This window comes from Oncorhynchus masou, chromosome 12 (assembly GCF_036934945.1).
Source record: "Oncorhynchus masou masou isolate Uvic2021 chromosome 12, UVic_Omas_1.1, whole genome shotgun sequence".
Classification (NCBI taxonomy): Eukaryota; Metazoa; Chordata; class Actinopteri; order Salmoniformes; family Salmonidae; genus Oncorhynchus; species Oncorhynchus masou.
In genome coordinates this window covers 50,912,616-50,929,518 of record NC_088223.1, presented here as the reverse complement: position 1 = coordinate 50,929,518, position 16,903 = coordinate 50,912,616, and the positions used below count along the sequence as shown (strand labels likewise).

At 44.2% G+C, this 16,903-nt stretch overlaps 1 protein-coding gene across 1 annotated transcript in view; it reads left to right on the top strand.

The window, feature by feature from the left end:
* LOC135550313 (GDNF family receptor alpha-4-like) overlaps positions 1–16,676 on the top strand; it is a 51,434-nt gene extending 34,758 nt beyond the window's left edge. Inside the window, exons 5-8 of the mRNA XM_064980991.1 lie at positions 9,908–10,017; positions 10,302–10,436; positions 10,878–11,029; positions 12,269–16,676. Of these exons, the coding sequence (XP_064837063.1) occupies positions 9,908–10,017; positions 10,302–10,436; positions 10,878–11,029; positions 12,269–12,463 (592 nt within the window). The 3' untranslated portion in view covers positions 12,464–16,676. The remainder of the gene's footprint in view (positions 1–9,907; positions 10,018–10,301; positions 10,437–10,877; positions 11,030–12,268) is intronic.
* Positions 16,677–16,903: the final 227 nt, after the last annotated feature.

Here is a 16,903-nt window from a genome sequence, read left to right as displayed (position 1 = left end):
GTTTAATGGCACAGGCAGGGAGCCCAGCCAACAGCGAGTTGCAGTAATCCAGACGGGAGATGACAAGTGCCTGGATTAGGACCTGCGCCGCTTCCTGTGTGAGGCAGGGGCGTACTCTGCGGATGTTGTAGAGCATGAACCTACAGGAACGGGCCACCGCCTTGATGTTAGTTGAGAACGACAGGGTGTTGTCCAGGATCACGCCAAGGTTCTTAGCGCTCTGGGAGGAGGAAACAATGGAGTTGTCAACCGTGATGGCGAGATCATGGAGCGGGCAGTCCTTCCCCGGGAGGAAGAGCAGCTCCGTCTTGCCGAGGTTCAGCTTGAGGTGGTGATCCGTCATCCACACTGATATGTCTGCCAGACATGCAGAGATGCGATTCGCCACCTGGTCATCAGAAGGGGGAAAGGAGAAGATTAATTGTGTGTCGTCTGCATAGCAATGATAGGAGAGACCATGTGAGGTTATGACAGAGCCAAGTGACTTGGTGTATAGCGAGAATAGGAGAGGGCCTAGAACAGAGCCCTGGGGGACACCAGTGGTGAGAGCGCGTGGCGAGGAGACAGATTCTCGCCACGCCACCTGGTAGGAGCGACCTGTCAGGTAGGACGCAATCCAAGCGTGGGCCGCACCGGAGATGCCCAACTCGGAGAGGGTGGAGAGGAGGATCTGATGGTTCACAGTGTCGAAGGCAGCCGATAGGTCTAGAAGGATGAGAGCAGAGGAGAGAGAGTTAGCTTTAGCAGTGCGGAGCGCCTCCGTGATACAGAGAAGAGCAGTCTCAGTTGAATGACTAGTCTTGAAACCTGACTGATTTGGATCAAGAAGGTCATTCTGAGAGAGATAGCGGGAGAGCTGGCCAAGGACGGCACGTTCAAGAGTTTTGGAGAGAAAAGAAAGAAGGGATACTGGTCTGTAGTTGTTGACATCGGAGGGATCGAGTGTAGGTTTTTCAGAAGGGGTGCAACTCTCGCTCTCTTGAAGACGGAAGGGACGTAGCCAGCGGTCAGGGATGAGTTGATGAGCGAGGTGAGGTAAGGGAGAAGGTCTCCGGAAATGGTCTGGAGAAGAGAGGAGGGGATAGGGTCAAGCGGGCAGGTTGTTGGGCGCCCGGCCGTCACAAGAAGCGAGATTTCATCTGGAGAGAGAGGGGAGAAAGAGGTCAGAGCACAGGGTAGGGCAGTGTGAGCAGAACCAGCGGTGTCGTTTGAATTAGCAAACGAGGATCGGATGTCGTCGACCTTCTTTTCAAAATGGTTGACGAAGTCATCTGCAGAGAGGGAGGAGGGGGAGGGGGAGGAGGATTCAGGAGGGAGGAGAAGGTGGCAAAGAGCTTCCTAGGGTTAGAGGCAGATGCTTGGAATTTAGAGTGGAAGAAAGTGGCTTTAGCAGCAGAGACAGAGGAGGAAAATGTAGAGAGGAGGGAGTGAAAGGATGCCAGGTCCGCAGGGAGGCGAGTTTTCCTCCATTTCCGCTCGGCTGCCCGGAGCACTGTTCTGTGAGCTCGCAGTGAGTCGTCGAGCCACGGAGCGGGAGGGGAGGACCGAGCCGGCCTGGAGGATAGGGGACATAGAGAGTCAAAGGATGCAGAAAGGGAAGAGAGGAGGGTTGAGGAGGCAGAATCAGGAGATAGGTTGGAGAAGGTATGAGCAGAGGGAAGAGATGATAGGATGGAAGAGGAGAGAGTAGCGGGGGAGAGAGAGCGAAGGTTGGGACGGCGCGATACCATCCGAGTAGGGGCAGTGTGGGAAGTGTTGGATGAGAGCGAGAGGGAAAAGGATACAAGGTAGTGGTCGGAGACTTGGAGGGGAGTTGCAATGAGGTTAGTGGAAGAACAGCATCTAGTAAAGATGAGGTCGAGCGTATTGCCTGCCTTGTGAGTAGGGGGGGAAGGTGAGAGGGTGAGGTCAAAAGAGGAGAGGAGTGGAAAGAAGCAGGCAGAGAGGAATGAGTCAAAGGTAGACGTGGGGAGGTTAAAGTCGCCCAGGACTGTGAGAGGTGAGCCATCCTCAGGAAAGGAGCTTATCAAGGCATCAAGCTCATTGATGAACTCTCCGAGTGGACTGGACAAGAGGACTGGACAAGAGTTTTTGGTAAGCACAATTAATATTAGCAGCACAGATGCGCAGGGCAGTTGTGTTCAGCAGTGGGAAGGACACACCACACCCGCCACACACAGCCTACACCAGCTTCGTGAGCTGTAGGGGAGCAACATTTAACACCCGCCACACACAGCCTACACCGGCTTCGTGAGCTGTAGGGGAGCAACATTTAACACCCGCCACACACAGCCTACACCGGCTTCGTGAGCTGTAGGGGAGCAACATTTAACACCCGCCACACACAGCCTACACCAGCTTCGTGAGCTGTAGTGGAGCAACATTTAACACCCGCCACACACAGCCTACACCGGCTTTGTGAGCTGTAGGGGAGCAACATTTAACACCCGCCACACACAGCCTACACCAGCTTCGTGAGCTGTAGGGGAGCAACATTTAACACCCGCCACACACAGCCTACACCAGCTTCGTGAGCTGTAGGGGAGCAACATTTAACACCCGCCACACACAGCCTACACCGGCTTCGTGAGCTGTAGGGGAGCAACATTTAACACCTGCCACACACAGCCTACACCAGCTTCGTGAGCTGTAGGGGAGCAACATTTAACACCCGCCACACACAGCCTACACCGGCTTCGTGAGCTGTAGGGGAGCAACATTTAACACCTGCCACACACAGCCTACACCAGCTTCGTGAGCTGTAGGGGAGCAACATTTAAAGCTGTAGGGGATAATTGCGTTGTTTGCTCTATAAACTCTTCGTTCATATGCCACCGTGATATACAATAAGGCCGTGACAACAAAAAGATTACAGTCATACTGTAGCGGAATAAATTCAACTACACGTACGTTTGTTTCATCACAAAACCAGAGAGCAACATCTGTTCGGTGAAGTCCACAAAGCAAATATTACATACCAACAGTTATATCACCTGCAGCATGGTCAAGCAAGTTCATGTTTTTGACAGTTTACTAAATAAATAACGACTGATTTAGAACCATGGAGTTGCAGCACAAAGACGACAGGAGCACTGCCTCCGCTAATTCCAGCACCATTTCAACTTAAACATGTAAACGTTGTCAAATCAACAAGGCTGTATACTGAGACAGACTAAAGAAGGATTTTTAAGCCTTGAGAAAATTGAGACATGGATTGTGTATGTGTGCCGTTCAAGTATGTGTGCCGTTCAAAGGGTGAATGGGCGGGGCAAAATATTTCAGTGCCTTTGAACAGGTTATGGTAGTAGGTGCCAGGTGCACCGGTTTGTGTCGAGAAACTGTAACGCTGCTCGATTTCTCACCCGCCAACAGTTTCCCATGTGCATCAAGAATGGTACACCTTCCGAAGGACATCCAGACAACTAAAAAAAATTTAGTCCAATCAATGTTACTAAAGATCATGTGGCTGTGCATGGTACTGATTTATGTCTGTCTGTCTGTGTGTGTATGTGTGCGAGTGGACGTGTTTAAATATTCTTGTAGGGACCAGAATTCCACCCTAAGAATAGTAAACAAACAAAAATGTTACCAACTGGCGACATTTTGTTAGTCCCCACAAGGTGAAATGCTATTTCTAGGGGGTTTAGGGTTAAGGTTAGAATTACTGTTTAGGGTTACAATTATGTTAAGGGTTAGTGTTAGGAGCTAGGGTTAGATTTAGGGTTAGGAGCTAGGGTTAAGGTTACGTTTTTGGGTTAAGGTTAGGGTAAGAGTACGGGTTAGGGAACAAAGGTTTTTAAATGGGACTGAATTGTGTGTCCCCACAAGGTTAGCTGTAGAAGGCTGTGTGTGTGTGTGTGTGTGCAAGTTTAAAAAATGTTTTTGACTCACCATACTTGTTGACCAATGCCATCCTCCTCTCATTCATGTTGGCAAAACAGTGAATGTTTTAGAGAGTAGTACTCAGTAATGTGTTGTATTGGATTTGCTCCAAACATCACACTTTGTATTCAGGACAAAAATATAATTTCTTTGCCACATTTTTTTCAATTTTACTATAGTGTCTAGTTGCAAACAGGATGCATGTTTTGTAATATTTGTATTCTGTACAGGCATCCTTTTTTTCACTCTAATTTAGGTTAGTAATTGTGGAGTAACTACAATGTTGTTGATCCATCATCAGTTTTCTCCATTCACAGCCATTAAGCTCTGTAACTGTTTTAAAGTCACCATTGGCCTCATGGTTTTCTTCCTCTCCTAGATGAGGCAGTCATTCAGATCCATAGGGCGGCGAACAATTGGCCCATCGTCGTCCGGGTTAGGGGAGGGTTTGGCCGTCAGGGCTGTCCTTGTCCCATCGCGCACTAGAGACTCCTGTGGCGGGCCCGGGTGCAGTGCACGCTGATACGGTGGCCAGTTGCACGGTGTTTCCTCTGACACATTGGTGCGGCTGGCTTCCAGGTTAAGTGGGCATTGTGTCAAGAAGCAGTGCGGCTTGGTTGGATTATGTTTCGGGGGATGCACGGCTCTCGACATCCGCCTCTCCCAAGTCCGTACTGGAGTTGAAGCGATGAGACAAGACTGTAACTACCAATTGGATACCACGAAATTGGGGAGAAAAAAAACAGAAAAAAATAACTATTATTGCACACAAATCAAACCTGACAAATGTATGGGCTTTCCTCTGACACTGCCTATTATATAGGTCCTGGGTGGCAGGAAGCTTGGCCCTGGTGATGTACTAGGCCGTACTCACTAGAGGTCGACCGATTAATCGGAATGGCCGATTTCAAGTTTTCATAACAATCGGAAATCGGTATTTTTGGACATTTTGCCATTTTTTTACACCTTTATTTAACTAGGCAAGTCAGTTAAGAACACATTCTTATTTTCAATGACTGCCTAGGAAAGGTGGGTTAACTGAACGACAGATTTTTACCTTGTCAGCTCAGGGATTCAATCTTGCAACCTTACGGTTAACTAGTCCAACGCTCTAACCACCTGCCTCACGAGGAGCCTGCCTGTTACGCGAATGCAGTAAGAAGCCATGGTAAGTTGCTAGCTAGCATTAAACTTATCTTATAAAAACAATCATAATCACTAGTTAACTATACATGGTTGATGATATTACTAGTTCATCTAGCGTGTCCTGTGTTGCATATAATCAATGTGGTGCGCATTTGCGAAAAAGGATTGTCGTTGCTCCAACCTGTACCTAACCATAAACATCAATGCCTATTCTTAAAATCAATACACAGAAGTATGTATTTTTAAACCTTCATATTTAGGTACAAGAAATCCAGGTTAGCTGGAAATATTAACCAGGTGAAATTGTGTCACTTGTCTTGCACGCAGAGTCAGGGTATATGCAACAGTTTGGGCCGCTTGGCTCATTGCGATCTAATTTGCCAGAATTTTACGTAATTATGACAACATTGAAGTTTGTGCAAAGTAACAGGAATATTTAGACTCAGGGTTGCCATACATTAGATAAAATACAGAACTGTTCCGTATTTCACTGAAAGAATAAACGTTTTATTTTCGAAATGATAGTTTCCGGATTCTACCATATTAATGACCTAAGGCTCGTATTTCTGTGTGTTATTATGTTATAATTAATTCTATGATTTGATAGAGCAGTCTGACTGAGCGATGGTTATGCACCAGCAGGCTCGTAAGCATTCATTCAAACAGCACTTTTGTGCATTTTGTCAGCAGCTCTTCGCAATGCTTAAAGCATTGCGCTGTTTATGACTTCAAGCCTATCAACTCCCGAGATTAGGCTGGTGTAACCGATGTGAAATGGCTAGCTAGTTAGCGGGGTGAGCGCTAATAGTGTTTCAAATGTCACTCGCTCTGAGACTTGGAGTAGTTGTTCCCCTTGCTCTGCATGGGTAACGCTGCTTCGAGGGTGGCTGTTGTCAATGTGTTCCTGGTTCGAGCCCAGGTAGGGGCGAGGAAAGGGATGGAAGCTATACTGTTACACTGGCAATACTAATGTGCCTATAAGAACGTCCAATAGTCAAAGGTATATGAAATACAAATCGTTTTTGAGAGAGAAATAGTTCTATAATTCCTATAATGACTACAACCTAAAACTTCTTAACTGGGAATATTGAAGACTCATGTTAAAAGGAACCACCAGCTTTCATATGTTCTCATGTTCTGAGCAAGGAACTTAAACGTAAGCTTTCATACATGGCACATACAGTGCCTTGCAAAAGTATTCGGCCCCCCTGAACTTTGCGACCTTTTGCCACATTTCAGGCTTCAAACATAAAGATATAAAACTGTATTTTTTTGTGAAGAATCAACAACAAGTGGGACACAATCATGAAGTGGAATGACATTTATTGGATATTTCAAACTTTTTTAACAAATCAAAAACTGAAAAATTGGGCGTGCAAAATTATCTCCAATACTTTGTTTTTGCATTATTTAAACCAAATTGAACATGTTTCATTATTTATTGGAGGCTAAATGTCACGCCCTGGCCATAGAGAGGCTGTTATTCTCTATTTTGGTTAGGCCAGGGTGTGACTAGGGTGGGCATTCTATGTTCAGTTTCTATGTTTTGTATTTCTTTGTTGTTTGGCCGTGTGGTTCTCAATCAGAGGCAGCTGTCTATCGTTTTCTCTGATTGAGAACCATACTTTGGTAGCTTTACCCACATGGGTTTTGTGGGTAGTTGTTTTCTGTTTTGTGTGTCTACACCTGATGAAACTGTTTTGTTTGTGCCGCTTTGATCATTTTTGTTCTAGTGTTCGTTTATAATAAAAATCATGGACACGTACCACGCTGCACCTTGGTGCTCACCTTCTTCCACCAACAGCCGTTACACTAAATTGATTTTATTGATGTATTATATTAAGTTAAAATAAGTGTTAATTCAGTATTGTTGTAATTGTCATTATTACAAATACATTTCAAAAATCGTCCGATTAATCGGCATCGACTTTTTTTGGCCCTCCAATAATCGGTATCGGTATCAGCGAAAAATCATAATCGGTCGACCTCTAGTACGCACTATCCTCTGTAGCTCTTTATGGTCAGATGTCGAGCAGATGCCATACCAGGCGGTGATGCAACCGGTCAGGAAGCTCTCAATGGTGCAGCTGTATAACATTTTGAGGATATGGGGACCCATGCCAAATCCTTTCAGTCTTTACACAGAGTGAGTCCATGCAATTTCTTATTTGACAAATGTTTACTCCTGAATGTATTTATGCTTGCCATAACAAAGAGTTTGAATGCTTATTGACTCAAGACATTTCAGCTTTTCATTTTTAATTAATTTCTAAAAATGTCTAAAACATAATTCCACATTGACATTATCAGAAATTGTGTGTAGGCCAGTGACCAAAAAAATCTAAATTTAATCGATTGTAAATTCAGGCGAACACAAAAATGTTTGTGAAAAGTCTAGGGGTGTGAATAGTTTCTAAAGGCACTGTAATCGGATTACTTGCAGTTACTTTTATATTCCTTTCCCCTAAAGAGGCGCAGGTTAGCGTGTTTCGTCATGAATCTTGTTCTGGAGTCAGCTTTGCAGAGTGGTCATTTGCTGGCACAGCCACAAAGGGGTGGAAGCTATACTGTTACACCGGCAATACTAATGTGCCTATAAGAACATCCAATAGTCAAAGGTATATGAAATACAAATCGTATAGAGAGAAATAGTTTTATAATTCCTATAATAACTACAACCTAAATCTTCTTAACTGGGAATAATGAAGACTCATGTTAAAAGGAACCACCAGCTTTCACCTGTTCTGAGCAAGGAACTCAAACGTTAGCTTTTTTACATGGCACATATTGCACTTTTACTTTCTTCTCCAACACTGTGTTTTTGCATTATTTAAACCAAATGTTTCATTATTTATTTGAGACTAAATAGATTTTTATTAAAATCAAAGTTTTCATTCAGTATTGTTGTAATCGTCATCAACAATCGTCCGATTTAATCGGTAGCAGCTTTTTTTGGTCCTCTAATAATCGGTATTGGTATCGGCGTTGAAAAATCATAATAGGTCAACCTCTATCGCCTACAATAAATGGCTATTCCTGCTCTTTTCCTGCAATCCATCAAACGCATATGGTATTATAGTAGTCTCTGACTTGTGGTCAGACCCGCTTAGGTGGAACAAACTTAAACTTGTGCCTTTTTTCAATGCTGATTTGAATGTCATAGAGAAAGCAGAAAGGGGCCCCAAAAAATTCTAGAAGTAATCATCTAGTTATTCAACGTTTTGGAACTTTCAGATAGAAATGTGCTATGTAGAACAAACATGTCTCTCTAACATGTTGAATAAGGAATAACGTTGGCTTTATTTCATGGAATTTCCATATGCAACGTTCGAGAATGTTTTGCAACTGAACTTGGGCACTGGTACCATTACCAGTAGCCTCAATGCAAATATTTGGTGGCACAGAAAGAATGGAAAATGGAGAGCAAATTGTTCATTGACTAAATTCTTCTTGCTACTACACTATATCACACTTGGGTGAGTAACTTTATTTTAAGTTCATGTTGACCCAGTGACTCAGACTTGAGCACTTGTATCACGACTTGAGCACTGGCTCTCTGACTTCAGCCACAGGGACTCGTGACTCGAGCACAGGGGACTTGGGACTCGATTTGGACTCGAGGTTTAGAGACTCAACTACATCATTGGGTGAAACAGTCATTAACTCCAGTTCAAAGTCATTAGCCCCCGTTCTACTTTTGGACATCAGTGTGGCTGTGGCGTCTGTGGAATGCCGATAACAATGGCAAGGACACAACCAAGTGATGGAGGTGCAACCCATTCCACTTTGCATCACCATCTGGTGATTGCGCTATTCTCTCTCTCTCGTTCTCTCTCTTTTTCGCTCTCTTTCTCCCTCTGCACTCCTGTGTGTCTTGTTTGTTTTTTATGTAATATCTAAGTAGGCTGAATTAGGAATTTACATGGCAAAATAATTCTTATATATATTTATTCTGTTGGGAAGAGAATAGGATGTTATGCAGAACAAATACTGTATGTTGGTAAGACAATGATATGTATGTTGGATGTCAGTGATTTATGTTTATTGTAGGTTACTGAGGGAATACAAATGTGATGTGACTAAACCGTGAGTAAATGAAAGGACAATTAGTTTACTAAAATGGCCCACCGTTTTCATCATTTTGACTGGACCAAATCATTATTCAACAGACACAAATGTGACTGAGACTAAATTATACTTTAGTCAAAATGACTAAGACTAGACTAAATCTAAAAGAGTGCCAAAATGATTATTCACCTCATATGTATACGTATATTCTGTACTCTATCATCTACTGCATCCTTATGTAATACATGTATCACTAGCCACTTTAACTACTATGCCACTTTGTTTACATACTCATCTCATATGTATATACTGTACTCGATACCATCTACTGTATCTTGCCTATGCTGCTCTGCACCATCACTCATTCATATCTTTATGTACATATTCTACATATTGTACATAGCACAAGCATTTCGCTTCACTCGCATTAACATCTGCTAACCATGTGTATGTGACAAATAAAATTCGATTTTTGATTTGATTTGAAAATGAACACTGGTTCATAATAATGGCGCAGCACCTCTCATCATGCTTCAGATAATGATTTTAAAATGTCTATAAAATAAACATTGCATGTGCTAACACTAAGATTCCTAGGTGGAAGGTTATCTTTCTGTAGGCTTTCATGTGCTGTGGATTCTGCCTTTTGCTAGGTACTAAATCCCCAAAAACATCATTGCAAAGGTGCCCTCAGAAAATTACATCGCCAAGTTGCCAACCCAGTATTGGCACCTACAATTATGTTTGTCTCCCTTTGTGTGTGTTTGGGCGGGTTTGTGTGAATGTGTGTGTTGGTGTGTGTGTCTGTCAGATCTCGGCTGGCTGATTTCCAGCACAACTGCCAGCCCTCGTCCCATTCTCCCTCTGGCTGCATGAGAGAGAGTGGAGCCGTCTGCCTTAAGGCCTACGCGGGACTCATAGGTGAGCTGGAGAGAGCAGGATCGAGGGGGTGGAAGAAATGAGATAGAGGGAAGGGATGGAAGAGGGATTAACGACACAAGGAAGGAACAATGGTAGAGAAGGAGTTCTGCGTTGACCCCAATATCCTTATAATCAGATCATTGTTGTTAGCTCTTGCTAACCCCAGGGTATAGGTAGGCATTCATTTCATAGCCAATTGCCTTGTTTGGCTTTGGATCAAACGTTCCAAAGTTCATATAGAAGTCAAGCCTGCTGACACGTCTCTAATCAACAACCTCCTCCAGGCACCATCATGACCCCCAACTACGTGAACAATATCAGTATGGACGTGTCCCAGTGGTGCAGCTGTGAGGGAAGTGGGAACCAGTGGCAGGACTGTCTGCGCGTCCTGCACATGTTTGACAGCAACGTCTGTCTGCGTGAGTAACACTCCCTCAACCGCCTACAATGCCATCCCCTAGAGGCTGCTCCAGCAATATCCCTGGTCCTGTGAGCCCACTTGAAATCAGCAGATCACACAAATAGATTAGCGGGCGCTCTGTAGCCCGGTAGCCCTAGAGAGCTGCCTACTTGTTCTGTATGGTATACTGTAGCCCAGCACTTAATTACAATATTGATGGACAGCAGTGTTAATTGAAACTGTTTCATTCGTGTCTGATTCCCATATTGCAACTGAGGTGAATAACTGAACGATTGCCATGCCTTAAGGGTGCAATGCCCAGTTGATTAACGCATTCATGGCTGCTATGAATAATGGAATGTTCTGAGGACATTTGGCCTCGTCGGCAGTGGGTATAATGGGGATGATGATGATAATGTGGGTGGTGGTGGTAATGATGATGTCTGTTGTTGTGTCTCAGGTAATGCTATCAGTTATTTGGGTGGCTCTTCCCCTCGCCCTGTGGAGAGCACTACTCTGCCACCTCGTCGCCACGCATCTGCCACCCCCTCTCCCCACATCTTTCCGGACAAGATCAATGTCAACGTCAACGTTTTATCAGAACGCAACAGTGTGAGTATAAGTACTCTTCGTTGCCTCACCAAACCCAGACTGCTTAAATACTGTACAGTAACTTAAAAACAATGGTGGCCAAAAAGCTTGTTCCTTGGGTTTTTCTAGAGTAGGTTCTCACTAGGATGTTCTGTGAATTGCATGATGACCTACGGTGTGACGTGAGTGCCAACAGAGCTGGCTGAGTGTCAAAGTTCACACACAGAACTGACCTGATATAGACTCCCAACACATCTGACTCAACACAGGGCTCACGGTCACAGTCAGCACATTACTGTGGCGTTGAACAAGACCCAGCACCTCCCTTTTTACCTTCACTTCCCTTTATTTCTCCCTATTTTCTGTCCCATTTCCCTATCTCTCTCTCACTCACTGTGCGTGAGGATTAGCCAGAGGTGTTTGCAGGAGGGAGCATCAATCCTCTTGTGTTGATATTAATTTATTCACACCCATCTGTCTCCTCTCCCCATTTCTCTTGTCATCCTAATCCCTCTCACTCGCTTTCTCCTCTCCTCCGCTACAATCCTTTACACCGTTCCAATCCCTCCCTCTCTTTTTCCCCCCCTAACCTCTAAACCTCCCTCCCTCTGAGTGCAGGTTGTAGATGTTCCTCTGTAATACACTTATTTTCTTCCACTTTCTTCCCCTCACTCTGGTGATCTTATTCTGTGACCACGACTCTCACCTTTCTTTCTAATAACAAAGATGCTGACACCTTTCGAATCGGGATTCAACACCCTACATTGAAAAGCAACTTTTAACGCTGAGTTGCTTTTTTCTCTGTCAGGAGGCTCATGATACCCTACCTATTCCACACGAACAATGGATTGTTTTAACGACCCTGTTTACTGCCAAGAAGTTTCATATTTACAACAAGCAGATACACTATGGACTGACTGTATGAGATGGTTAATTACCTGCAAATTCCATTCTCTCTATTCAGGGGTGCAACTTTCACAGGGGATGGGCGGGACATGCCCCCCCCCCCCATTCTGAAATTGCATTTTTGACCCCCACCAGTTTTATCATTGGAATGTGATACAAAACGAGGCAATTGTGTGCATTAGGACCATGCGGACGCCTACCAAGCAGTCGGGTAGGCTGTTTGGAGTGTTTATCCGACCAGATGAAAAACAAATGTGTGTCCCCCACTTCTAAAACCAAAGGTGAGCCCCTGGCTCTGTTTGAATTCTGAATGATCACATTCCCTCTCTCTTTCTCTCTCTCTCTCTCTCTCAGGTGGAAGACACTGAAGAGGAAGAAGAGGAGGAAAGTCAGGAATTCAACGTTATCCCTCAATATTCTGAGAAGGAGAAGTCTAGTGTGGGCTCCGGGGCCCGAGGGGGCCATAGAGGAGCGGCAGGCCAAACAGTACCCATGCTGCCTCTGCTGCTGCTGCCCGCTGCCATGCTGGGCTGGGGGTGTCAGGGTTAATGAGCCCCCCCCCCCTTCTACCTCCCTTACGCTCAGCTACGGTATCACATTCACTGGGTCACCTCCACCATGGCAATGAGATAGAATGGACTGATGGGGAGACTTAAGGCTGAGGGAAGAACGACCACAAGGAGGAAATGGACATTTCTTCTGTTTTACATTACTTGCTGTATTTCTGTTTTCCTTTCTTACTTTCCACCGACTGGTCCTTTTCTGTATTCTCTATCTTTCCTCTCCTGCTCTGTCTACTTGCGATCTGTTTAAGTAGTCATAGCTGCCCATCTCTTTGCTCCTCTCTCGCGTAAGTAGACGTAGTTGAACAACCTGGGCCGATAAATAAGTCGATGGCTGAATTAATAAGGTCTGTCTGGATGAATCGATATGGCTGTCTGTCCGGTGCCTGTCTCAAGATTGGCTATCCAGCTCCACTCTCCCTCTTCACGAGGAGCTCATCACCCAAGGCCAGTAACAGCACCTATCTCCAAGAAAACATGACCAGTGATTGGTGGAACCAATGACAGTTCATTCCTTTGATTTTTGTGCCATGCCTCACCTCGCCTTTTTCTTTCTCCTTCGTTAACTCCCTTTCTTTCATCATCCCTTGGATACGAGGGTTGTTGGGCAAGCCACTCTGTGCTAAACCATAGAGACCTCTGTTGCACTTCCTTCCTGTCTCTTATGTTGCTCTCCTTGTTTGCACCCTCTTCACCACCTCAGACTAGATGCCACTGACCTCTCCGGTTTGTACACCACTTATTCTCAGCCTTGTGGAGGAGATCTGAGAAACCCACCACAGGCACAATAATTATACCAAATTTGAATAATGACAGTGGCAGAGGAAAACAACATAAGCAATAAAACATGAAATCAGATGGCTCAGCGGGCAGGTGCTGGGGCCGTCTGGATTTGAGCTCAGGGGAGAGAGGAACCAATTTGCTGCTGTCTGTAGTTCACAAGTGCTTTCTATCCCTAGGTGTTGTTATAGTTTTGGAGAGACAATATCACACTTAGCTATACCTTTCCTGCCTGTGTTTGAGTAGGAGTAGATAGAGAGGGGGCACTATAGAGCCTCTGGCAGCTCTGATCATTGAGCATCACATTGAGCCTCTAAATCTTTTGCTGACGTTAATGTTTTTTTTCTCCATTTTTTTCTTGCATCTCTCATTTTCTTGTGAACTTGCAAAATGAACTCCCACCTGAGGGGAAGTAGGTAAAGGGCTGTGGGTGGTAGTTAAAGGGGGAAACTACTCTACTGTGGAATTGTGTACGTGACTTGTATTCATCGACTTCTTTCCGTTCTAGAGGGAGATGTTAGACCTGACTCGTGCTCTCACCGATAATACATGATGCTAAAAAGAGAGAAATATTCACAGGGCATATTTGTGCTGCAGCTCTTTACATCATCTGCCACCAGTGAGGGGAATCGCTGGGACTTAATTCTGAGTATTAATTAAGCAGGCACGATGGCATCCGTACGGTCTAACACCATCTCCAATCTGGACATTGACGTTCATGACGACTGCTGTTCTTTTTTAATAGACACTGTCATCACTCACTGCCTCCTGGCAAGGGATCCTTATGCTAGTGATCATCAAAGTGAGTGAACGCACAAGAGATGACGTGAGAGCGACAAGCCTGGATTTACACACTGAAACAGCCTAAATAAATATGATCGTAAGCCATACAAGCGAACAGCAAGAGGGAACGAGCGTGCCAACTCTAAATGTATCACGTTGGTTTTGTTTGTACAGCTGTATTCACACATATTTCCCCCATGGCCAAATGGTTTTAATAATATCCAATGACGTTTAGTGCTGACGTTTAGTGCTGACGTTTAGTGCTGACGTTTAGTGCTGACGTTTAGTGCTGACGTTTAGTGCTGACGTTTAGTGCTGACGTTTAGTGCTGACGTTTAGTGCTGACGTTAGTGCTGACGTTAGTGCTGACGTTTAGTGCTGACGTTTAGTGCTGACGTTTAGTGCTGACGTTTAGTGCTGACCCATGAAGGCGCTTCTCGAGGTCTGTTCGGTTTTGATTCGATTATTTAAAAAATAATCACGGTTTTCGATTTCGGTTTCAAATCTTCTTCTTTTTTTTCCACATTAAATGCACCATGCATTATGTGGGTTGAATTCTGTAACACAGAATAAAAAGTCAAGTGAAAGTCCCATGGTGGTAGTGACTGTCCATTACTGCTCATCACTTATTAACCATCATTTATTCACATTACTTTGCTTTAATACAATATTTTGTTTTATTCAATGGTTTTATTATTTCATTCCAAGTCATCATCTCATCTCTATAGAGCTGCCGCCTATGCTGTCTGACAAAATCACCATTTTAGTCATTCTTCAAAGTAAATAAGGCAAACTTATGACTGCTGAATGCCAACTATCAATCACTTAAATCATATATTTTCATGTAGAGATGCCTCACAAAGCAACTGCTTTCTATCCATCTCGTACGTCCTCTCTTCTTTCCGTCTCCATTATCGAGGTCTCCGTGTGGAATATGGTCATTGTAGTTAATTGCCACATTTTCTGCGCTGAACTATGTAGAATATTAGCCTGTTGGAAACTACAACTCCCTACTACATCACGCAGTTTGCGCTTGATCTGATTTATTTCTACCGAAACTTAGCAACGTGCTCACAGAAAAAAAAATGAACAAAATTAAATTCAAATCATTTTGATTGATCACTGAGAACTAAAATATTGATATCATGTTTTTGTACTCAAATAAATCCACAGAGAAAGGGAGAGGTAAGTGGGAACGAATGGAAAAGGTGCGACAGTGGGGGATTTGGGAAAGATGGGGAGAGTGACAGACGTAGATGCAGAGAGAGGGAGAGAGAGACCGAGAGAGAGAAAGCAAGGGCTCTTAAAAGCTTTCAGTAGCGTTGCTGTTGTAGTCAGGCCCTCTCAGATTTATTTTCATGCCTGTGGCTAAGAGGCGAGTGTCTGTTCCACTCTATTACTCCTGTGCTTTAACGTCCTGAACTGTGTGCCTCCACCTCCGTTTGGCCTCACAGACCGACAACGCTACTCTCCCGTACATGCATTCCCATCACTCTCTGCCACCGTGTGTATTTTACAATCATCTGCTGCCCCTCACAGACAACATGCCTCTACATCTTCTACCCATTCCTCTTTTCTTTTTGAAACAACAAACACTGTACCATCAACTACTTGTACAAAGCTTTATTTTATGGTAGGCTTATGTACGCTTTAAACAGAAAATGTGTATATATTTTTGTTTTCTTTTCTCTTGTTGTAATTATCATTGAGAGTGAGCTGTGCCATATAGGGCTGGATCTGCCCTGTTGGATCTTATGTATGCCTCTTGTAAGTGTATATGTGCAGGTTATGGTCAAGCATCTGTCAGTCTGTCTGTTTGTAACAGTGAAACACTGTTGTTCTGCGGTGTCCTGCTTGCGTTGACCTTGATATACATGTTGGTCATTTTTAGTATGGTATATGATGATCATCATGTTCCGCGTTAGAATCACACTGCTCATTTACAAAGCCGATGCTACCAAGCCCCGTACAGTTGTGTAAAATTGGATTAGCTGTCTGAATCGCACCACTCCTGAGAGTTGTTGACTGAACACTCTGTGGACATGGTGTAAGGCCACTTCTTGAAAGTGATCCTCAGTTGGCAAGCTGGTGAACACGTTCAACTTGAGGAGTTGCCGGCCTCTCTGCCAGCCCTCTGAAACAGTCTTGAGCTCTGTCCATTAGTATCAAAATGGTCGCCATTTAGAAAATGGACCCTTGTTATGTATGGATGGGGCCAGTGAGAGACTTGGAAACTCTCCAAGTAACATAGTAAGCGCATTGCACTGAACGTGCCTATGTAGACTTCAGTTGGAGAAAGGAATGAAGGACACTACAGTGGGCTGAGTTTAACATGAAACAGCTACTGGATTAGGGGCGATATCGATCCTTATTTTGACAATGAGTTATCTCGAACTTCAGAGTTCAGCAATGCCAAAATGTCCCCGCCATCGCCACTGCTTCAAGCCACACAGTGCCCTCCTCAGCCCTGTGTCACACCATCCACCTTCATGGCCATGAGTTCCGCCGTGCACTATTCATGCCTGATGGTGTGAGTTTACAATCAGGTGTGAGCACTGTGTGGATCTTCATCAAATGTGAGAATTTACAATGCTGTGTGAAAAAGACTACATACAATAATAAAACATTTAAAATGATTGTTTTCGGTGTGGAACTTTTTGCATGTCGGGATGGGGATCTGGATGATTTGACTTTTCACCAACGTGCCGACCCCTTTCTCTGGCGCATAGATCAACACTGTGCCGCAGTTTTATCTGAGCATATTAAAGGAAGAATAGAAGGTTAGAAGAATAGATGGTTTCGATGACTGTGTGATGCAGTGTTATTGCAGGTGCATAAAGTAGACTAATCAGGAAGGACAGAA